The sequence below is a fragment of the Hemiscyllium ocellatum genome, chromosome 19 (assembly GCF_020745735.1).
Source record: "Hemiscyllium ocellatum isolate sHemOce1 chromosome 19, sHemOce1.pat.X.cur, whole genome shotgun sequence".
Taxonomy (NCBI): Eukaryota; Metazoa; Chordata; class Chondrichthyes; order Orectolobiformes; family Hemiscylliidae; genus Hemiscyllium; species Hemiscyllium ocellatum.
Genome location: NC_083419.1, coordinates 54,042,809 through 54,067,260, shown reverse-complemented (window position 1 = coordinate 54,067,260; position 24,452 = coordinate 54,042,809). Strand labels below are relative to the sequence as shown.

Here is a 24,452-nt window from a genome sequence, read left to right as displayed (position 1 = left end):
TCTTCACTCCCAAACAAAACCTATCCCATCATTCCTCACATACAGCAAATATTTTATTCCTCAAACACAGATTTAAGCATGTATACCACAGAAACACATTGCTTAATACCCCTTAATCTCATTAAGCTTCAGTAAGTCTCCTGGTCTTCGCCAAAATCTCTTGCGATACTAGAATTGACAGAGAGTAGTTCCATTTCCTTTCACCTATTACCAAGAACCTGCTTGAACTCCTCTCCACTGCAGCTTCACTCTCGCCTTTATCAAGTCTTGAAGTTGTAGATTTCCTTGCTATCAATGTGAAGACCATCTGTTGAGTTCCTAATATGGCGCAATAATTTTCTCCCTCCCTCTTCCTTGCACACTCACTCCCTTACCCCCTCCTCCAATCTGATCACTCCTTCATTTTAACATTTATTTTCCCAGATTCTAACCACTTCAATTTCTTCCGTTCTTACCTTTTGACAGCACGCAACCAACTTGTTTAGGTGCTTTTCATTGACCGTCCCTCCACTAAAATCAAAGTGTGTTCCATTCCTCTCTGCAAAGCCATCATCCTCTTTTGGTCTAATGATTGCCCTTTTCTCTGCCTTTGTAGAGCTCTTTACTTGTGCTAAAGATGCTCTATTCCTGATGAAGGGCTTTTGCCCGAAACGTCGATTTTCCTTCTCCTCGGATGCTGTTTGAACTGCTGTGCTTTTCCAGCACCACTCTAATCTAAAGATGTTGTAATACTTGCAAGTTAGTTGAGGTGATAAGATGAAACATCTTAACATATTAGTACCTAAGAATTGTCATCAAATGTTGTTTGTCTGCAAACTAAGTCCAATGTTGCTTTCAGATGAAGATGAGGATGAAGATGAGGAAGAAGACTTTGACGACGATGATGAATGGGAAGATTAGATTTTCTTGGCAAGATTGTAAACCTTTCTATCTTTCTTAATCTTGTAAAATTGTCCTGTAAATGTTCTGCATATTTTGCTGTATATTTTTGTTGCCTTTGCTCTTTTCATAACCTGTGCAATACCTCATTTAATAATTCCTTAGACAAAGCATTGTGGATAGTTATTCCCAATGCAAAATGTGTGTTGGGAGATATAAATAACTACATATGAATGTAGTTCCCAGCAACGAAAGAAATTGTGATTGAGTAGGAGCAAAGTTGACAGAACTTTAATAATGCTTGTTAAAAGCCAGAATAGCAACACTATTTTTTCAAAACCATGCAATTTCAGTACCTAAGAAGAAGCATCTCTTAGTAAAGCTTCGCATAGCACTATAACTTTTTTAAATACAGCGCTTCTATTCGATTCCTTCAGGACTTCATTGTTCTGAAGCTCAGATTTTTGCACCCTTCTAAAGTAATTCGTCACATGAATGCACAGCTTACAGGCAGCTCATTTGTGTCTTACTGTTTAGCAATACTGTCTGGGTGATTCAAAGATGCACAGCAACTTATGAGTGTTTTATACTGTATGCAGCAATACTGTCAATCATGACTATTTTCAGTTGAAATCCCCTTCCTTATGTCTGTTACTTTATTGAATATTTATGCTCCTGGCTTATTCCATGCCTACGGGAACTCAAAGTCAAGCTTTTCAAATAGGAATTCTGGTCCTCTTGTGAAAACTCTAAACATAATCAGGGGACACAGATTTTTAACCCTTAAAGTGCTAAGTGATAGCATTTCTTTTCATCATAGTGTATATTTGGCAGTATTAAGGGTTAATGGAAAATAACCTAATATTCAGTTTTTGGAGGTGAAGGCTGTGATTAGGAATTTGCATTTAATATATTCACAGAGGGCTGTGCTTAATGCTTGTTAAACGGCAATTTGGGAAATATTGGAAATGAACTTGTAATAATGAATATCAACGTCGGTATCGTTACCTTACAGTCCTTTGTCTTTGGATCAGAATCAAAGAGCAAACTCTCAATACAGATTGCAATTATGAAATGGAACTTTTAACGGAAAAATATATAAATAAATGTTTAAAATCACTGAAAAATATCCTTCTTCGCTTTCAAGATTTATTGAGGGTGCAGATGTATTATTGATCGCTTATCTTATTGTCTTTCATCCAGCTGCAATAATTGAGCCTTATTAACTACCCCATGAATCACTCCTGCCCTTTCAAACTGTAATATCCAGTCCAAGGCGTTTGTGGAAAGTGCACAAATTTATTCTCTCCTGATTTTTAGAACTGTTGGTTTGTTTAGGATCTGTGACCATTCACCATACTAGTGTAAAGCATTGTGGCTGTCTTGGCTCAATTCCAGAAACCAGAATAATTTCCACGCTGTTTTGTAATACTCAATCTCCATTTTTATGATTGTCACTGTTTTCTGCAATGTTAAGAAAAAACTTCTATTTTACAATTTTTGTGTGCCGAATTGCCTTCGTGTAACTGAGATTAAGGCATGCTCACAAAGCCTCACATTTCAATGTCTATATCACTTTTCACTTTCAGAAGTGTTAACTGTTGCAACAAAATTAATGTTCTGTAAAGTCTGAAAAGCATTCTATTTTCCACCAAAGGAGAAAACAACTTACCCATTGTAGTTGATGACTTCTTACTAATCTTTTTGAGTGTTACAGAATCTATTTGCAGTTATAATGCATTACGATGATATTTCAATCAGTTTTCATGTGACCAGATTTGATCATTGCTTTATTTCAAGTATTATATGGCATAATAGGCATATTCACACATTTGGTTCATATTCTAGATAGGTGCATGTTGTAAGAGCACTGGTACTGCTGACATGTACAATTTAGAAGTGTTTTAAAAGGTGGACAGGGTGGGGTGGGAGGGGTGAGCATCACATGCAGCTGGGGATACAAGAAAGTGGAGTTGAAGCCACAGGTCAGGCATGATTTTACTGAATGGCACAGCAGGCTTGAAGGGTCAAGTGGCTTATTCCTCCTGATTTTAGAAGTATGGTTTAATGATGTTGAATATGATCATTGATCAGACATGCACACGAGCAGTTCCCAGCAAGTTTTAAGTTATTAAACAATGAGATTTGATGTAAATTTGTTGATACATGAATAGTGTTGCTTCTCTCTCTGCTAATGGTAAGGCAGAATTTCAATAAAATTTGTGCAGCTCAGGCCAACATGTGATGGGGCTCTTTTGCCTCTGAAATGAGGATCTGGTGCAGTAATTTGTAGAAAGTTTTTGATGTGGTTTAATGTTTTCCCTTGATAATTGAAGATAAGGGAGATCATTTGATCTATCTCAGTTTACTCATTCATTCATTCACTCATTCCCCTCATTGCAACATCAACTAGACCTTGATGATTGCAGACTTTTTGTATTAAACACAACCTAGCAATCAAGTTAGCTTTTGCTTATTCTTTAGTGTGAAGAAGAACTTTCAGATATTGGTTCTAAACTTGCCTTGTCCTGTTAGGGCTGTTTGAAGTAATTTTCTGCATTTTCATTTCTGGATAACTTGTTTGTGAACAAATATGACAGAAGACACTAGTGATATCTTTTGTATGAGATTTCACAATTAAAAAGGGGCTGTATATTCTTTGTTATGTTGAGCTCTGATTCTGTTAGATAATTGGGCAACTGTTATGCAATATCAGAACACTTTAATGCATCATCTCTTGTCATCCTGTATCTAAGTTCACTTAATGGTAAGAAAGCTTTGAGACTTTAAATGTATGCCATGTTTCACAACATATAAAATATGTTTGGAGGATGGAACCTTTCTATTGTGGCCAAGTATTATTTATTGCTGAGAAGTAATAATGCTCAAGGCACAACACAAACTCTCCAAACTGCATTTTACTGTCCAAACCGAAGAAAACTATAACCAACACCAACGACCAGTATCAATGACAAAAAAAAACAGAAGACATTTACTGGTTTTAACTGGCGTTAGCATAATCCAGTGTTTCATAGGTAGATAAAAGACAAACCATCTTCAAGTGATGCTATATCTTTTATTCCTGACTGGGCCCAGAATCTAAAATACTTTTATTTACAAAATAAGTGCCCAGCTCTGAGATAAAGCCCAAACATTCACTTTGTGCTCACAAGCTCACAAATTTCCTGTTTATTACAAAGGAAGTGTCACAGCTATCTAGCGCAAAGGTCTGACCTAGAAATCATACATTCGACTTTTTAAAATTATTGTTATAGGACCCTTTGTTCCAAAGTATAATTTTAATTATAAAATAAAAGCAGATTTCTAAATTTAGTGTTTGGTGGTTTCGCTGGAGGTGTTTTGCTTTTGAATAATAAAGTAATGTCAGACTTCATTGCGTTTGACCAGATGTAAATCCAGCAGAATTCAATAAGTAACTTGTGTTTTATTAGAACCCAAGCTGAGGTTCAGTGACTAAATTATATTTAATTACCAAGGCAGAGTTTTCCATCTCTGCATTGGTTACCAATCTTTGCTCTTGCTTCTCTTCCAGCATTGCTAAAATCTCCAACTGGCAAAGCATTGCTAGTGTTGCTTTCACTAATCCCTTTTTTTGCTGAAATATTAGCTCACCAGCATTGCACTTACTGTCCTGTTCTCACCAATCTTTTGTCAATTTGCTGTCACTTCATGTGTTTAATCAGGTTTGTCATCTTAACAGATGCCTTTCAGTGGTCATATACATTTACATCGACCTGATGTATGTTCCAGTGTGTCCTTGCTCATTCGTCTCCGACCTCATTTGCAACGCCCTCCTTAATCCCACAATCTATTCTCTACATTGTTGCTCCTCTCCTCATCTTTTATGTTAAGAACCTTCAGTAAATTATTTTCTTTAAATAGTGTCTTGACATAAAGCTTTTCAAGGAGTTTTAACAAACAAAATGACATTAAGCCCAAGATTTTGTGACATGATGAAAAGCTTGGTTGAAGAAGCAGATTATAAATGGAAAGGAGACACAAGGTAGCACAAAGGTGGAAGGACAGTGTATGAAAGCAGATCAGCTGCAGAAGGACATGGGTAGGCTGGGAGAGTGGGAAAAGAAGTGGTAGATGATTTACGATATTGGAAAGTGTGAGGTTTGCCCTTTCGTGTGGAATAGAGGTGTGGACTATTCTCTAAACATGGAAAAGCTTACGAAATCTGAAGCACAAAAGAATTTAGGAATCCCTAGTTCAGGATTTTCCTGAGGTTAACATGCAAAATTCAGTTAGCAGCTAGGAAGGCAAATGCAATGTTGCCATTCATTTCAAGGGCTAGAATATAAGAGCAGAGGTGTACTGCTGAGGCTGTATAAGGTTTTGGTCAGGGTGCATTTGGAATGTTGTGAGCAGGTTGGGTCCTGTATCTAAGAAAGGATGTACTGGCATTGGAGGAGGTCCAGAAAAAATTCACAAGAATAGTCCCAGGAATAAAGAGCTTGTCATATGAGGAGAATTTGAGGACTCGGTCTATACTCAGAGTTTCGAAGGATAAGGGGGGATCTGATTAAAATTACAGTATACTGAGGGGTCTGGATGGAATGGATGTGGAGATGTTTCCACTAGTAAAAGTGGAAAAGTTAGGTCCCAACAGCACAACCTCAGTGAAAGGATCCCTTAAGAATTGAGATGTGGAGGAATTTCTACAGCCAGAGGATCTATCGAACTCATTGCTGGAGGGGTCTGTGGAGGCCAAGTCAATGAGTGCATTTAAGACTGACAAGTTTTCGATAAGGGAATCAATGATTATGGGGAGAAGGCAGAACAATGAGGTTGAAAAACATCAGCCATGATTGAATGGTGGAGCAGACTCGCTGGGCCAAGTAGCCTAATTTTGCTCGTTTATCATATAGTCTTGCAGAGACTGATGGGTTTAAGGCGAGAGTTTTAGAGCTTGGGATAAAAATATGCCATTGATTAGGTGATGAAAATTAGACAAGTATTTTGTAGTGAGGTTTATAGTGTTTGCAAGCATTTTGTATTATATGTTGTACCTTTACTCAATGCATTTTATCTTCATGTAGTGCTCTGGGTATATTGTAGCACAAGAATTGTTCAATAAATACATTACTTCTGATGCTGAGGTGATCTGACTAGTAAAGCAATTGGAAAGTTATTCAGATTGAAAATTTTCTCCAGCTTCAAAATAGCAAACAATGCCTCTGCTGCAAGTATCAAACCAATAAAGTCAAAGGCACTTCTAAATCCAGGTGTAAATTAAATATGCATGAAGTTAAATTGAGGTCAGCATCATCTATATTCACAGACCTCTACTCCATGTGGCCACTCTTAAAGATATATTTTGGGATTTCTCAGCCAAATATTTTGCAAAAAGTAATTTATTGTTTAGAAAATGATTGTTTTGACCCAGTTCTGTGTATTAAGGGTTAAAGTAGTTCACTCCAACAGATTTTCTGAAAGAAGATAGAAACTGCACATAAAAATAAAGCTGGACAAACTCTGCAGTTGTAACCGCACCTGAATAGATGTTTTGGAACTAAAGATATTCCGTGTTCTTAATGCAAAAGTTATTGCAAATTCTGGCTAGCAAGAAAAATAGTCTTAATTACACTGCCTCCAGATATTCTGACTGTATTCATATTTAATTTAATGCTTCATTCTCCTTCCTTCAGCCACTGCTTTTGTATACAAATCCACTTTGATAGCTTGGTATCATGAAAAATGACTCTCATCTGATATTAACCAGTTTTTGGTCTATTGTTGTGATAGATGAGATCAATACAATCCCTGAACCACATGGTTCCTATACAATTGAAAGTACAAGATCAAGATTTGAAGTAGGTGTGTCTATTAATGTTTTAGAAAATAAAGAGAATTATGAATTTGCTACAATTTCACACATCACAGCAAACACTAATATTGCCATTTTAAAACTTGCTCTAGGTATGGGTAGTTCTTGTATAAAGCGTGTTTCGGCAGCGCAATTTGATCATAACGTCGCTGAAGAATTAGGGAACGGTATTTTCAAGAACTCTGACCTCTGTTTGCAAAAGCACAATTCCAGTGACAATTGTTTCGCCAACTTCATTCTGAGTGTCCTCCTATGTCAGCTGCCGTGAGAGCAAGTGAGAGGTACAGTACTATAAATTGAGTAGCCTCATCTCAAAAATTAAATTAATGGATGTTCATTGTTCTTCCTCTGAGAGAAGAATATTCTTGTATAATCCCTATATAATTCCAGCAGGACTTCAATAATCTTATACATACCATTTGCCTTTCTAATTTGTTTTTCTACCTGCATATCGCACAATCTAAATCAGCCCTCAGGAAATAGAAGACAATGAATCAGCCATCCATTTCTGCGATGATGATCCTCTGTCCCTGCATTAGCAATATTTTTTCAATGTAATGTTAAATTTACTTTTGTTAATAAATGATTTAAACCTTTATTCTGGCTGTGCTATAATTTGTGTTAGGCTTTTGGGGTGATTTTTGAGTGATTAGGAGTGGTTTTGTTTTGCTGGTCTGCCCCTAACACTACTTTCCCAGTGTGCCATTAAGGCTGGAACAACCCGGCCTTATAGGAGGACAACCTGTATTTTAACCCTCTTGGGTGCAGTCCAATATTCAACACTAACCACTCTCTACAGATAGGATTGTGATCATCTTTGCTTTGCATTTTGGATTTAATGGGGAATTGGTTGGTTCACGATTGTGTAATTTATTTTTGCCACTTTGATATTGCAAGAATTGGAATCAACCTTTGGGCACAATATCGTTATTTAAGACTTAGGGTCTGCGAGCTTCGGAAAGTGATATTCAGTGTTTCATTTTCAGTTGTTCTGAAGAAGGGTCACAACCTGAAACGTTAACTCTGATTTCTCTCCACAGATGTTGCCAGTCTTGCTGAGCTCTTCCAGCAACTTTTTTTTCCCCACCATTTTCAAATGTTCGGTCAATAACATGGTTTCGGTTCTCTCTAGTCCTCTTTTGAAATTGAAATATGAAAGCAGTACCGATTGACCGCTGTCCTATTCCATGTTTCAGCCGTTAGGAAAATTGCCTGTGCTTTTGGAAAAAGAAATCTCGATGCACCTTTTTGTTTCAAAGCTAATAATTTAAACGATTTAAGTGACAAACTGTAATCCTACACATGACCTCCAGGCTCCTCCATGGAGTTTTAAGGGCTATTTTTAAAAATCATGCTTTAAATTAAATTTAACCAAACAAGGTCTTCATTAGCACACGAAAAATCTAGTGTTAATGAATTTATGCGGTTCAGAAAAGAGAGTAGTTGTGCCGCGCTCCTAGGCGTCGCCTAATAAAGTGCTTGTAGCAACTCCAAGCCCGTTTCCAATTTCCAGACGAAGCTGAACAGTTTCCAATCCCTGCAGTTGCCACGTTGCTTCATAACTGCTTCATTGTTTCACACGCCGCAGGCTGAGACAGTTTTATTTTTGGTGCTTGGTATCAGATGAGAAAAGTGACAACAACCACACACACACGACAGTTATACAGTTCCATCCAGCTCCAAATGCAACCAATGTCATAACATGCTCCATCTTTCCAAAATTGGCACATTTCGGCCGGAGTTTAAATTGCGCCCATCATCGTCCCACTGTGGGGTAGGCAAGTGTCAGATGTGCTCTTCCAACTGTACTGCCTGATCTGACCTGACCAAAGTTCTGTCAGTGCTCTACGGAGCACCAATAAAATGCTCGCTTGATTTTCGATGAACATACACAATGCTAATCTCTAGTATTTTAGGCACTGCAAGGTACACTTTAGGGTTATATGGAGTTCGAGTAAAGATGAATGGTCATCCGTGGTCAGAACAAAGTCGAGGTGTTCCATGGCCAACTTTTCCCATTATATTCTTCATTCATTTAAAAGCCTGCAAAATGTGATTGGGGCAGTAATGCAACAGAAAGACTGTCGATTTTATAAAATAGCACTCGTGTGAAGATAACGGAATCTCTAAACGGGTGGAGTGTAACGTCCCGTGCCTATAAATAGTGTGATTGCAATGTACAGTATGTCCACATAGCTGCGCTTGTAATGATCTGACTCTGTCAATATCCTATTGTATGTGGATTGACATAGTTGATTTCTGTCACGGCTTTTCAAAATCTCCACTTCGCTCCATGTAACCCTCGCCACTGTTCCTCCCCCAAACGTCTTTAAACTAATTTTAAAACCTAACCTTCATTGTTTTGCACTCCGAGTTTCTTATGTGGGACCTCACATTTTGTTCGTTTTGGTGGGAATCCAGTTTCGTAATTTCTCTAGAACCGTATAAAAGCCTTTTTTTTTTGTCCCCTCCACACCGACTTGTAGAAAAACTAAAAGTAGGACTTTCCTGAAGAAGGGCTTATGCCCGAAACGTCGAATTTCCTGGTCCTTGGATGCTGCCTGACCTGCTGTGCTTTTCCAGCAACACATTTTCAGCTCTGATCTCCAGCATCTGCAGACCTCACTGTCTCCTCGAAGATATTAATGGGAGCAATCAGTCGAGGATTTTCTGAGCCCGGGCTGTTTTTTAATAGGAGCTTGGAGTGACAGAGGGAGGGAGAATGCTTTAGGGACTTGTTGCTGTGTCTCAGGTGTATGGGAGCTGTAGCCTTTGGATTTGGTGGGCAGGGGGATAAGAATGCTGGACTGGGAGCCCCTGCTGTAATGGAGTGAAGTGTCTGGAAACGATGGTAGTTTAATTTGAACTGTCTGTGGTGACGTCTGTTCCTGAAAATGGAACATGCGTTCATACATTGTTAGAACAGCGAGCACATGATGAGCTCAGCCGCCTCTTTAAAAGTTACCTGCAATATCCCGGAGACCCATCTCACCGAGCGCAGCCCACGCTGGTTAGTCAGAAAAGAGAGAAGATAAAACTTTTCCTTTCAGTTTTCGTCTTGAGACAGTTCGGCGGTTTATTGACATGTCGCAGTTCGGTTACAGGAAAGAGCTGCAAAAGTACGAGGACATAGACGAGGATGAAATCCTTGCTTCTCTGACCTCGGATGAGCTAAAGGAGCTGGAGATGGAGTTGGAGGATATGGAACCGGACAGATTTTTACCCATTGGGCTCCGGCAGAAAGACCAAACAGATAAAACCCCTCAAGGAACATTCAGCAGAGAGGCTTTGATGGCGTACTGGGAACACGAAACACAGAAACTGTTAGAAAACGAGAGACTTTCGGCCGAACTAAACCAAGTGAGTGCTTAATCCAGAACTTGACTTCATGACAGAACGAAGTCCTTTCCCCAAATCTAGATTCCCATAAAACAAACAGAAGGTATTTGGCGCGTCGTGCCTCTGTAGAGATTTTTCAAATTAATCGTAGTTCTCTGTTCCGTCTCTTGTAAACAGTCTCTTTTCGTTTTTATTATATCTCATTTCCTACTGCAAGTGATTTTGAATCCGTTTCCACCGGCCTTTCAGACAATAGATTCCAGATCATTAACGCCACAATATTGGAAAAAAAATCCACATTCACCCAAACTTATTTTGTCAATTGTCTTAAATCCGTCTTCTCCAGTTGCTGCCGCTCTGCCAGTTTTGTTTATCCTGTAAAGCTCCTTCATCCCAGTTCATTGTTATCAGTTGATGTAAACTCCAATTAAACAACTCAACAACTTTAGACTTTTTGAAAATTGCACAGCCTCAAGTCAAAAAGTAGAAAGAAACCAAAACATGTAATAGTTGGAGGACAGCATCCTTCTGTAATTTGTCTCATTAAGCTTTTGGGGCTGTTGCATTTTGTGAACTGCTGACCATGAAAATGTTAAATGTGCAGAAAATTCAAATTGATCTTCCTTATAAAGCTTGTGAAAACTCAACTTTTGAACCAGCTGACTCTAAGGCTTCACCTTTCCTTCCCCTTCCTGATAAAGCACTGAGAATGTTTTTGGTAGTAGAAGTGCATGTTGTGTTTTTGTGTATGTTTTGTTATTTCTTTATAAGGCAATGTTCCATCAACTCATCCCTGCCTTCATTTCCAATGACAGTGTTAACTGCCTAAAGAATCCACTAGGTCATTGGAGGAAACATGTTCTATTAACAAACAGCAGCATACTAACTTTTTTATAACTTATGCAGAAACATTGAGGAATGATGAACAGACAAAAGGAAAATGAACTTGGAGATCCTCACTTGCAATTCTAGAGTGTGGAGCCATGAATTGGTCAGCTGTGCTTCATGACAGACGATAAGATCTTTGACCTCATTTGTACATCTGAATATATATTGCTGATTCATGTAAACATAGAAACCTTTGCAATAATCACAATTGTTAGATTTTATTGTGTAATGATGAATTTGCTCACATGAAGGCAAGAAACATTAGCTGAGTGCTATATTACAAGTTTCAATTTGGTGTTTGCTTTTTGTTACTGATCATTGCACCATATCCACTTACCCCATTTTTCTAAAATGCCTTTAATAGGGATGAGTTTGTGGAGGAAAAAAATCTTACTCCTATGTAAAGTCTTGATATAGATGGCACCAAACCTAACTGCTCTAATAATGTAAAATGAAGCCAGAAATGTAATATCCAAACAAAAAACAGAGGAGGGAGATTGAAATCAGGAAACTATAGACAAGATAGCCTAACACCTGTCATACAGAAATGCTAAAAATTCATTACTAAGGGTGTTACAGCAAGATACATAGAAAATCATAATGTGATCAGGCACAATAAACCATGGTTTTTGTGAAAGGGAAATTATATTTACTTTCAATTTTTTGAGGAAGTAACAAGCAAGGTGGATAAAGGGCAATGTGTATGTGTGCTGTACTTGAATTTCCAAAAGGCCATCCCAAAAAAGCCACTTGATGTGGGAATAGCGTAGATAAAGGATTGGTTGCCTGACTGGAAGAAGAGAATAGGAACAAATAGGTATTTGTTTGGTTCCCAAACTGTAACTATTGGAATGCAGTAGGAATCAGAGTTTGGGGTCTCAACCATTAACAATCTACACCACTGACTGAAAAGATTGATGTAAGGTAGCTATGTTTGCCAATGAAACCAAAATAGATAGGAAGGTACGCTGTTAAGAGGAGATACAGAGTCTGAAAATGGATGTAAATCGGTTAAGTGGACAAACATTTGGCAGATTGCATATAATGTGGGAAAACATGAATTTGTCCATTTTGTCAGGAAAAGTAGAAAATCAGTATGCTATTTAAATGGAAGCAAACATGTAGAATCATGAGAAGTTACAGCAATTGATTAGGAAGGCAAATGGACTGTTGGTGCCGATTGCAAGGGAATTGGAAATTCACAAAGATCTTTAAAATGCACCTTCCAAGCCTATGAGCACTTCCATTTAGAAAGACAAGGGCAGCAGATACATGGGAACACAATCACCTGCAAGTTCCCCCTCAAGCCACTCAACATCCTAATATGGAAATATATCACCATTCTTTCACTGTCGCTGGGTCAAAATTCCAGAGATTCAAGGTGGCAATTCAGCACCACGTTCTCAAGAACAACTAGGGACAGGCAGTAAAATGGTGGCCAGCCAGTGATATCCATGTCCTATGAAAGAATAAAAGAAATCTAAAAGTAGGGATCTTTTACAGTACCTTGATATTCTTGGTAAGATTTGGTCTCTGTATTTGAAAAAAGGATTACTTTAGAAGTAGTTCTGAAAACCTCCATTAGATTTTAGTCCTGGAATGAAGGAAGTTTGAACAGGTTGGGCTTATACCTGTTGGGGTTGAGAATAATGAGAGGCAAACCATAGACAATGCCTATGGGACTTGATGGTGTGCATAAACAGGACAATGTTTCCTCTAATATGGGAAACTGGAATAAGGGGGCACAATTTAGGAATAAAATGGAAATGAGCATGGAGGCTGTTCATATAATTTACTCAAGGCAGAAATCAATAGAATTTTGATAAACAAGAGAGCCAGGGGTTACGGTGGACAGCAGAGAAAATCAGCCAGAATCTCACTGAATGGCAGAGCAGGTTCACAGGACTGACTGGCCTTGTCCTCCTTCTAAGTCCAATGTTCCAAAGGACTACAAAAGATCATTCTGTATCTTTTGCATGCCATGCTCCCCAACTGCCTTCCAAACTTCCTGAGTGGCTGAAAAAGAATTTAGAACTCATGCTAATTTCAGGAGAAAAAAAACGAAAGACTTCTTACAAGCCAGAGTCAAGCAAAAGTTTCAGGAGCTTGCAGTGGCTGCAAGACACACCTAGAAATGCCCAGTTACCTTCTAAACACTACAGTGCCCTCACTCAGAATCTCATCCCAACCTCTTTTGGAGTTTACAGTAAATTTCCAGTCACTGCACAAATTGGCTACTTGTTGTACAGTCCAACTCAGAGTCATATTGGCACTCCTTAGCAATACTTACACTGTCAAGGTACTCATGGTTTCCATCGCTTCTAGTGTTTTGCCTAAAACTGAAGTCAAATTAATGGGTCTGGAACATTGATTTGTGTTTTTCTTTGTCACTATATTGGTGTCCCCTAATTCTCAATTCCAATAAATCATTCAAGATACTGTCAAGGAGTTTGAAGAATTCAGCACCCATTTGTTTGTGCATCTATAGATGTTAGGGTTAGTAAGTCAACCTGTTTTAAGATTCCTCAGTCTATTCAAGACTCTAGCAATCCTATAGTACATTATTGGTAACATGAGAATTATTTAACCCTCTGTCTTATCCTGGGCATTCATCCAAAACTGTTTGAAGGAATCCTTCATTAACCCTGTCCAGTCCACTATATCATTCTGACTGTAAGTGTAGCTGAGAACAGTTCTTTCTGTAATTGAGGTTTTGGTAAAGAAAAGGAAGGAAGCATATGTCATGTATAGACAGCAGGGATTGAGTGAATACTTAGAAGAGTATAAAAACAATAGGAGTATACTAAAGAGGAAAATCAGGAGGGCAAAAAAGGGACATGAGACAGCTTTAGCTATTAGGGTTAAGGAGAATCCAAAGGGATTCCATAAACACATTAAAGACAAAAGCGTAACTAGGTAGAGAATAGGGCCACTCAAAAATCAGCAAGGCAACCTTTGTGTGGAGCTACAAGACATGGGGCAGATACTAAACAAGTATTTTGCATCAGTGTTTACAGTGGAAAAGGACATGGAAGATATAGAATGTAGGGAAATAGATGGTGACATCTTGAAAAATATCCATATAACAGAGGAGGAGGTGCTGGATGTCTTAAAATGTATAAAGGTGGATAAATCCCCAGGACTTGATCAGGTGTACCCTAAAACTTTGTGGGAAGTTAGGGAAGTGATTTCTGGCCCCTTGCTGAGATACTTGTATCATCGATAGTCACAGGTGAGGTGCTGGAAGGCTGGAGGTTGGCTAACGTGGTGCCACTATTTAAGAAAGGTGGTAAGGATAAGCCAGAGAACTATAATCTGGCGAGCCTGACATCAGTGGTGGGCAAGTTGTTGCAGGGAATCCTGAGGGACACCATTTTCATGCATTTGGAAAGGCAAGGACTCTGAAGATATAGTCAATGTGACTTTGTGCATGGGAAAACATGTCTCACAAACTTGATTGAGTTTTTTGAAGTAGTGACGAAGAGGATTGATGAGGGCAGAGCAATGGATGTGATCTGTATGGACTTCAGTAAGGCATTCAACAAAGTTCCCCATGGGACACTGGTTAGCAAGGTTGGATCTCATAAAATACAGGGAGAACTAGCCATTTGGATGCAGAATTGGCTCGAAGGTAGCAGACGTGATGGTGGTGGTGAAGGGTTGCCTTTCAGACTGGAGGCCTGTGGCCAGTGGAGTGCCACAAGGATTGGTGCTGGGTGCACTACTTTTCATCATTTATGTGAGCATAAGAGCTATAGTTAGTAAGTTTGCAGATGACATAACATTGGAGGTGTAATGGACAGCGAAAAAGGTTAACTCATTACAATGGGATCTTGATCAGATGGGCCAATGGGGATAGGCAGATGGAGTTTAGTTTAGATAAATATGAGGTGCTGCATTTTGGAAAGGCAAATCAGAGCAACACTTATACACTTAATGGTAAGATCCTGGAGAGTGTAGGTTCATAGTTCCTTGAAAGTGGAGGCACAGGTAGATAGGATAATGAAGAAGGCATTTGTTATGATTTCCTTTATTTGTTAGTTCATTGAGTATAGGAGTTGGGAGGTCATGGTTAAGCCATGTTTCGAATATTGTGTGAAATTCTGGTCTCCTTCCTATTGGAAGGGTGGTGTGAAACTTGAAAGGGTTCAGAAAAGATTTACAAGGATGTTGCCTGGGTTGGAGCATTTGAGCTATAAGTAGAGGCTGCATTGGCTGGGGCTGTTTTTCCGGGGGTGTTGAAGGCTGAGGGGTGACCTTATAGAGGTATATAAAATCATGAGGGGCATGGATTGTGTGAATAGACAAGATCTTTTACCTGTGGTGAGGGAGTCCAGAACTAGATGGCATAGGTTTAAGGTGGGAGGGGAAAGGTATAAAAGAAACCTAAGGATCAACTTTTTCACACAGAGGATAGTGTATGCATGGAATGAGCTATCAGAGGAAATGGTTTGGCTGGTACAATTGCAACATTTAAAAGACATCTGGATTGGTAAAGAAATAGGAAAGGTTTAAAGGGATATGGATCAAGTACTGGCAAATGGGACTAGAGTAGGTAAGGATAACTGGTCGGCATTGACGAGTTAGACCAAAGGGTCTGTTTCCATATTGTACATCTCTCTGACTCTATGACTACATGTAAACAATATGTTCTTCTGACTTCACAAACAACTATTTATACCAAAAACAAGGAAGAGTTTTAATAATTTGTATATTACTGAGAATAAAGATACTACCCCCTATTTGAGTCAAAACTGGCACAAATGTATGTCCTATCAGTCTTCATCTAACTGCTACATTCTTCACAGAACAACACCTCTTTGAAACAGTGTACATGCTAACCAATCAACTTTCTTCTCACATAATACAAAATATTATTTTCTTTTTAAATTGGTATTCTTGTGAATTGTCCTGATTAGTGCAAGATGAAACATCTAGCCAAAATATGTCCTTTTTTTCAGCAATACTCATGTTCCATCTTATGAAACAGCCATTAGAAATGTTTGGAACATTTAGAAATGTATAATGGGGGAGAGGGAAAGGGTAGCATGTCACTTTAATTCTCAATTGTAATACATAGCTTGGCTGAAGCAATGTGCATACTTTGCTATTTCTGGTATTTATTGATCAATGTTAATTTCAGAGTCAAAACAATGAAGCTCAGAAAGGAAATACTGAAGAAGACTGTGAAACTGAAAGTGAAGGGGGTCAATCAGAGGTCGAAGTAGACATAGATGAATGCACATCAGAAGAAACAGAAGAGGAGGATGAAGACGATATAACAGAGGAAGAAAAAGAGGAGGAAGATAATGATGATAAATCTTTAGATGTCAGATCAGTAAGCAAAAATGTACAGGCTGGACCACACTCATGTAATGGGCATATCAACAATCAGTCAATGCAAAACCATATTTTGCAGCATAACAAAGGGAAATTGACAGAAGATGATCCAAATCTCAAAGCAACTGCTAGCTCACCAAGTGGAAATGCAGCATTCATTGATGACATTCTTGAGAGCATTAAGAACAATGACCCGGAGAAAACAGAAATCAATCTGAATAATATTGAGAACATAAGTGTTGCAACATTTACGCTCATTGCAGATGCTCTGAAATATAATACAGTTGTCAAAATTTTGAGTTTAGCCAACACTCATGCTGACGACCATGTGGCATGTTCACTAGCTGATATGTTACAAGTTAACAGAAGCATCACGAATCTTAATATTGACTCAAACTATATCTCAGGCAAAGGAATCTTGGCTATCATTAGAGCCATACAGTATAATAATGTATTAACAGAACTAAGATTCCATAATCAAAGGCATATATGCGGAGGACAGGTTGAAATGGAAATAGCCAATCTTCTTAAAACTAATGAAAACCTTATGAAATTAGGCTATCATTTTGAACTGGCAGGACCACGGATGGCAATGACTAGTATCCTAACCAGAAACCTGGACAAACTGAGGCAAAAACGCCTCCAGGAGCAAAAGCAACAGCAGGAAATGGACAAAATGCTTGGCATTGTGGAACCAACAAACCGAAGAACATTTGCTTTGCAGAGGGACTCACCAAGATCCTCTCCACGTGCTTCTCCAAAGAACTCACCCTGGTCATCTCCTAAAGTAGTCAAAAAAATAAATTCTCAGAAATCTCCTGTTCCACCTCCACCACCACCCCCTCCTCCTCCTCCTCCTCCTCTTCCAGAGAAGCTTGTAATTCCTCAGCCACCACCACCGCCTCCATTACCAATACAATCAACCCCAAGTAGAAATATAGCTGAAGCCATTAAGCTTCAAGAGTTGTCCAAGATGAAACCACAGAACATTCAGCAAAATGCCAAAGTCAGGAAAAACAAAGGTAAAAATAAGAAAACGAATAAAGAAGACCACATTTTAAAGGATCTCAAAAAATCTTTAAGACCAATTTCAGACCAAAGGTCAGAGAATGGGTCAAGGCCAGTAACTCCTCAGAGGACATTCCATGATGAACTAATGGCAGCTATCCGCTCAAGCAGTATAAAGCAGCTAAGACCTGTAAGTTACAAGGAAAATAATGAAAAATCGTAGACAATTATTTTGCAAATTTTCATCACGGACCTTTTGTGCATCCATAGTTGAAAGTTCAGCACATGCTCCCTACAAGGATGAGGTGTTAATTGTATTTATGGTATAATTATACAGAATAGAATCTTATGCTTCCAACATCATTGTACATGGACCTTTAAATTATTTAAGATGAGGTAATACATTACAATGTAGAGAGAATACCAAGTAATCATTTACTGTAATGTATAATAAACTAGATTAGACCATAAGATGTAGGAGCAAAAGTAGGTTCTTTAGCTTATCGAGCAAGTTTGGTTATTCAAAGAGATCAAGGCAGAACTGATAATCCTCAACTCAACTTTCCTACCTTATCCCCACAACTCCTGGTTCCCTTACTGATTTAAAAATCTGTGTATCTCAATCATAAATATACTTACGACCCAGTCTCTAAACAATTCTACAGGTTAAGTAGCCTCAGAGAAATAAAACTCCTCATCTCTGTCTTAAATGGATGACCACAAATTCTGAGATTATGCCCTTTGGTCCAAGACTGTCCCACAAGGGGCAGTAACCTCTCCAAATCCACCCAATCTACTATTCTAATATTCTTAAATGTTTCATTAAGGTCTTCTCTAATTATTCTAAACTTCAATACGTAGAAGCCCAATCTATTCAATCTCTCCTCATAAGAAAATCTGTCCATATCAAGAATCAATCTCGTGCACCTTCCCTGGGTTGCCAGTATGTCTTTCCTTAAATAAGGAGACAGAACTATTCACAGTATTCCAGATATGGTTTAACTAGTGCCAAGTTGAACTTGTGATGACAACAGAGAATTATTTGCTTCCTTAATAAGATCATTTGTGCCATAGGCCTGAATGTGTTTATTTAACCAAATAATTGTCACCAAATTCTACAGCCAGTTAACACTTTATTGTAGACACAGGGAGAAAAGCACTTAAGTATTCATGTCAACTGATCAGGATAAGGTTATCTGATGCTGTGGCTTTAAGTAAAGTCACCAAATTTACATTGCAAGGACAATCTTGTTATGACTTAACTGACAGGTGAATGAACTCAGTCCATGCCAAGCAAATAAAACTTTAATCAGAAATAAAGACAATCAAAATGTCTTAAGAAATACACATGCTACCTAACCAGATATATGTGATAGTTTAAAAACACAGTTAAGGATTGAAATTCCACTTTGCATGTTAGTAATGATAGTATAATTGCATTTGTATGAATTGCTTGGTACACTGTTATCACAAGACCATGCCTCAGCCTTAGGCTGCCAAAAGCATCATATTCCGCATCTGTTTGTTTTCCATACCCACAATTCCTATGTCTGCTTTGGTCAATGCATCCAGATTATTCACAAAATAACTTTGGGGGCAGCACAGCGGCTCAGTGGTTAGCACTGCTGCCTCATAGCGCCAGGGTTCCAGGTTTGATTCCACCCTTTGGGGAATGTCTGTGTGGAGTTTGCACATTCTCCCCATGTCTGCAAGGGTTTCCTCCAGGTGTTCCGGTTTCCTCCCACAGTTCAAAGATGTGCAGGTCAGATGAATTGGCCTTGCTAAATTGCTCATAGTGCTTGGTGTGTTAGTCATAGGGAAATGGGTCTGGGTGGATTACTCTTTGGAGGGTTGGTGTGGACTGATTGGGCTGAAGAGCCTGTTTCCACGCTGTAGGGAATCTAATCTAATCTAATTAGAAATATTATACTGTGGTTATAATGAACTTACTGAATGTATATGGTCCAAAGTAAATAATATAAAATGAATCATATGTATTTTACTGAAAATATTAATGGTATATAAATATTAAAACATTAAACCTTTTTTTCAGGTTGAACTTCCAGAATATCTTCGATGAATTCATCTTTTATTTCTTTGTCAAGAAAGAATAATCCAAATCAGTTCAACAATGGGTCTTGCAAGCATCTGAATAACTACTGTTATAAAATGAAAACCAGGTCTACTCAGAAGCTCACTCAAACATTTTGAGCACTTTCAAATGTGCAAGTGCTGAGTATTCTAGTGTGTGAATTAGACATTGAGTTCTTTCTTTAGCATTAGTCAGTGGATGCAAAGCGTCTTAAATTAAAGAATGCCTATCATAGGATAAATGTATTTATATGTAAATATGTAAACAGATGGATTTTCTATTAAAGTAGACAATTTTCTTATACTGTTAAGTGTTAAATAAGGAAAAATGTTTTGGAAATTGATTTAAAGAATTAAATTATGTAAAAGTCACATCAGTGACTTTTAGATTTTTATAACTTTTAATCCTGTTCTATAGCTAGTTCAAGCTTCTGTTTTCTGTAGAATAACTTCCTGATGAACAAGAAATACATAATTTAAAATCCATTTTCATGCCTTTGATATTATTAAACAGTAATAATAATGCCTATTTGTGTTGTGCCATTGACATTTTGCAAGGTTTGTCATTCCTAACATATGGTGGTTTTATCTGTAAACTTTGCTGATCTTTGGGTGTCTAATGTAAATAGCTTTTCTTCTTGTGCACAGTGAGTGCTGGTAGTTTATCCGACTGTGCTGGGATATGGAGGACGACAGACCTAAGAATCATGTGACAAAAACTTATTTTGTTAAACCAGGAAGAACTGCTGCAGGGCAACTTCGTTTGCTTGTTATGCAAGTAATGTAATTTCAACAGTTGGTAACTTGCTTGTGACAGATCTGGGGTTAAAATTATGTAAGGAATAGATAAAATAGAAGCAGAGGTGTTGTTTGTACTGGTGGGTGAAACTAGAACTAGGGGGCTTAGCCTCAAAATAAGGGGGAGCAAGTTTAGGACTGAGTTGAAGAGGAATTTCTTCACCCAATTGGTTGTGAATCTGTGGAATTCCCTGCCCGGGGACACAGTAGAAGTTTTTAAGGCAAAGTTAGATTTGTGAACAGTAAAGGAATTATGGGTTACAGTAAGTGAGCAGGTAAGTGGAGCTGAGTCCCTGGAAAGGTCAGCCGTGATCTTATTAAATGGCGGAGCAGGCTCTCCTGCTCCTAGTTCTTACGTTCTTAACTGGACTATTGCGAGTCAATGCTTTCTCTCATTGTCCTTTTAGCCAGTTACTTGGACAGAGGTAGGGGCAAATCAGGAAAAAAAGGAATGAGTATAATTTTAAGTTGGAACAATAGCTCACTTTAATTGTATTGCATAAAATTCAAATTTGAAAAGAAAATGTGTATTGTGCATATAATTGTGCTATCAACCACCCTTTTGATGACAGTCAATTTGGGTTTTTGTCATGTATTTGCTACTAATAAAATTAATGGAACTTAAAACCAGAATAGATAGCTCTTGCTGATTACAGCAGTATTTCTTTTGGTTACAAGTCAGTACTCCAGTCTCCTCCTGGCTGGTGATGGATCTCTTTCTTTCCCTGCTGTTTCTCTAAATTTTGTGCAGCACAAAACTGCTGGAACCAACCGAGCAAATAGTCTCCACCTATTCAGGGAATTGAAGATTTAAAACATACACTGTCTTAATAATAATTGCATTAACATCAAGGAACTCATTGTAGCTTCATTCTGTTACGACCTGTCTCAATGGTACAAAGAAATGCTGCAGCCAATTCTCCTGCTTGTCTTTCTCCTCAAACTGCTGAAGCACAGAAGATCACCTTCAGTTAAGTGTATCAGTATTAATGTTGAGAAGCAGGAATTGTCCTTTGGCGTATGGAGGAGAAAGCCCATTTGACTTCACTTTACATAAAACTTTTGCTGAAGACACAACTCCATCACTATGTTTGTGGTAAAAAGACACCTTGAATAGTAAGAGGTCTTTATGATAAGAGCAATCTGTATCTAGTATAGTCAGTCTTAGTTTACACTCTTCTTTTCACCTCCCTCCTCCAAATAATACAAAAGAGGGAATTCTCAGGTGCCGAATTTCATTCATTATAATCATAAGTCAGACAAGCCCTTCCAAAAATAAACAAAATACCAAACATGACCAAATAATTAACCTATAACAAACTCAAAATTCAAATAAAATGAAGCTATGGAGAAAAAGCAATGTCGGCCATTCTTACGGGCTGATGTATAATTTGTTGAGTTCTGATAAATGTCATCACTGCCTGATCTCTTGATCCACATTTTCCACCTCAGTATCTCTGGTATCAGTATTCAACCCATTTGTCACACTTGTCATTGATTAATGTCTAACAGATCACTCAAAGTTTCTATTTCTCAGTGCTTTTATGGGGTAGTTTGATCTTGTCATTCATGTAAATTGTGTGAATTTTCCATAAATTGTACTTTATTCACTGCATGGTATTCCTGGTCTATCCTCACTTTATTTCACTTGTGAAAGTGAGAGCATGTGATTGTCACTACATAATTGAAATCTTTGATGGCCAGAACGACTTTAATGTCTTAAATGACAAGAGCTTTGAGATAACAGCATAGCGCAAGTGAGATAAAAACCAGATCTGTATGTGGCAAGTTCTCCATTTGCATAGCTCTTTTGTTTAACACCATCAAGTACTCTTACAGAGGGTGATACATCGTTAAAAACCTTCATTGGAATTTTAACATTTTATTTTAAAATTGTAAACATAAATCTGAGTTATCAAAGGGAAGGCCTGTTATCTTTATTTTTGTTCAAGCAGTACGAACAGTTTGAAGGACACTTTCACATCCAGTCAACTGAAATAGAGCTAATGGTGTGGAGGTGTCGGTGTTGGACTGGGGTGGACAAAGTTAAAAATCACGCAGCACCAGATTATAGTCCAACATGTTTAGTTGGAAGTACAAGCTTTTGGAGCTTTCCTCCTTTGTCAGGTAGCTGACAGCTTTATGGCAAAGCTATGCTAATCTCACAGATAAGCCACACTCCTGATCTCATTTCTGGCTTCAAAAATGACATTCAATCTACCAACTTCATTCAAGATCTTCATTCAAGAGAGTGATTCTACCTACAGGGCTGAGTACTTCCACCTTGATCTTCCACATGACTTTGTCTTTTAAACCGGCTTGAACAACATCCGCAAGACTGGTCAATCCTGGAACACACTGCTAAATATATTATTACAGCAATTACGATTATGAGAGTTACGTGTTGGATCTCGAATCTTAGTCAGTTGGATGAATGGAGGATGTCATGTGGTCTGTTTTGCATTATGCTGACAAGAAACTGGGTGGCTAAGTGTTTAAAGGGAGGCCCAGGTTATTTTACTGTGAAGAACGTGTAAGGCATTCAAATCTGTAGGCAATGATGAAAGATCACACAACACCGGGTTATAGTCCAACAGGTTTGTTTGGAAGTACAAGAAGAAACAGTGCTCCAAAAGCTTGTACTTGCAAATAAACCTGTTGGACTATAACCTGGTGTTGTGTGATTTTTAACTTTGTCCATCCCAGCCCAACACCAGCTTCTCCACATAATGACTAAAGAATTTATACTAGTAAGATTAATTATTCATATCCAAGTCTTACAAGGAGGTGTTAAGAATATCAGCTTTTGTAAATGGTTAGATGCTAAACTGTTTCTTTCATTCCATGAACTGGAGTTCTAGAGATACCTATGAGTACTTTCACCTTGATAAATGACCTCTCTATGATTCATATTGGGCTTCAAGAGGGGAAACATCCATACAAGGCAATGTGAGATCAGGTTACAGGTGTTCCTAAAATATGACAGAACCTCACGTAGAGTCAATCTACAGAAAATCTGTGTGAGAGAGACTAAAAACGAACAGGGTAAAGATGCAGGATGCAAGTGGGAGTTGGTGCCTGGATGAAGTGATTGAGTTTGAGGGTGTAAATGAAGATGGAAGATTCTCCCAGTTTTGACAAGAAGGAAGATTTACTGATTCGTCCTTCACTGTGAAGCATCGATGAAGGAGTAGAATTCAAGCTGGGATAGGAAAAACAAAGCAAGTCTTTGAGAAATAAGAATAGGTTTGATCTGATTCCTGCAGAAGAAAGTGTCTGTTTACAAGCCAGATTGAAGTATAATCATGATAAGGAAGGGGTTTCAATTACTGTGAAAGTTAACTGAGGATTTTTTTCCTGGAGTTTAGATTATAAATTGCTTACTGAAATAGTGTTTCACCAATATTCCTTTTATTTTGTTTGTTTAAGTAAAAGTTTTAAAAGTTGACATCTTATTGTGTAACCATTTTATCCTTTTAATTATTCATTTCTCCTGACCCCATTGTAAAGTACACTGCAAACAGGAGCTATGTTAATGGAATGGCTGCCTGAAAGTATGAAGAAGAACAAAGCATTCACATGTCTTATAACAAAACTAGTTCTGGAGAAGATGAGAGCCTCACTAGCCAGCACTGGAATATGTAGATAATGGAAGCTGATCATGTAACTGGATGCTTTAACTGCAAAGCAATGGTAGCAAGCATCATTACAGCATCAAACTACCAGAAAGGTTAGGAAGAATCTTTATTCCTGAGATGCTGCCTAACCTGCTGTGCTTTGACCAGCAACACATTTGCAGCTAGGAAGAATCTTGCCAACTTTGAAAAATCTACAAGCTAGTTAGCTAGCACTCACCTGTATAAAACATTTATGCTGGTTGCATATCCTAGAGAGTTTCAATTTGATGTCCTTTGACTGCGCCCAGCCTTTCAGTGCTCCCATAGTTTCACATTCCTGACCAAACTAATTTTTCAATTGGAAATATTGTCACTTTAGCAGCAATAAAAGTGAATGCATTAAGCTAACTCCCAATGACACTGGAGGGATGGTCATTTTGGATTGAGATGAAGGCACTTCTCTCCAAAGGCTATGAATCTTTGGAACTTGTTACCCCAGAGATCTGTTGTAAGAGGGATACATTCTTAATTCCTTATCAGTACCTATGTTTATGGGTAAACACCCTTCTTAGGTAGGTTACTCCACTTGACAAAATAAAATTGCAGGAGATAGCAAAAATTTTGTAGAAGCTTATGGT

At 38.2% G+C, this 24,452-nt stretch overlaps 2 protein-coding genes across 2 annotated transcripts in view; both read left to right on the top strand.

The window, feature by feature from the left end:
• The window catches only part of LOC132824983 (actin nucleation-promoting factor WASL-like), a 78,295-nt gene extending 70,964 nt beyond the window's left edge, over positions 1-7,331 (top strand). Inside the window, exon 11 of the mRNA XM_060839931.1 lies at positions 839-7,331. Within this exon, the coding sequence (XP_060695914.1) occupies positions 839-900 (62 nt within the window). The 3' untranslated portion in view covers positions 901-7,331. The remainder of the gene's footprint in view (positions 1-838) is intronic.
• A 2,348-nt stretch (positions 7,332-9,679) lies between these two features.
• LOC132824764 (leiomodin-2-like) lies at positions 9,680-19,728 on the top strand. Its single transcript, XM_060839478.1, has 3 exons — positions 9,680-10,093; positions 16,104-17,498; positions 19,362-19,728. Exons 1-3 carry the CDS (start codon positions 9,818-9,820, stop codon positions 19,386-19,388), a joined length of 1,698 nt encoding a protein of 565 aa, XP_060695461.1. The 5' UTR covers positions 9,680-9,817; the 3' UTR covers positions 19,389-19,728.
• The last annotated feature ends 4,724 nt before the right edge of the window (positions 19,729-24,452 follow it).

Excerpts from the sequence above, each read along its gene's own strand:
- LOC132824764 (XM_060839478.1), top strand. The coding sequence starts at position 9,818 with ATGTCGCAGTTCGGTTACAGGAAAGAGCTGCAAAAGTACGAGGACATA. Across the intron at positions 10,094-16,103 it reads TTTCGGCCGAACTAAACCAA|AGTCAAAACAATGAAGCTCA; the intron begins GTGAGTGCTTAA and ends TGTTAATTTCAG. Across the intron at positions 17,499-19,361 it reads GTATAAAGCAGCTAAGACCT|GTTGAACTTCCAGAATATCT; the intron begins GTAAGTTACAAG and ends CCTTTTTTTCAG.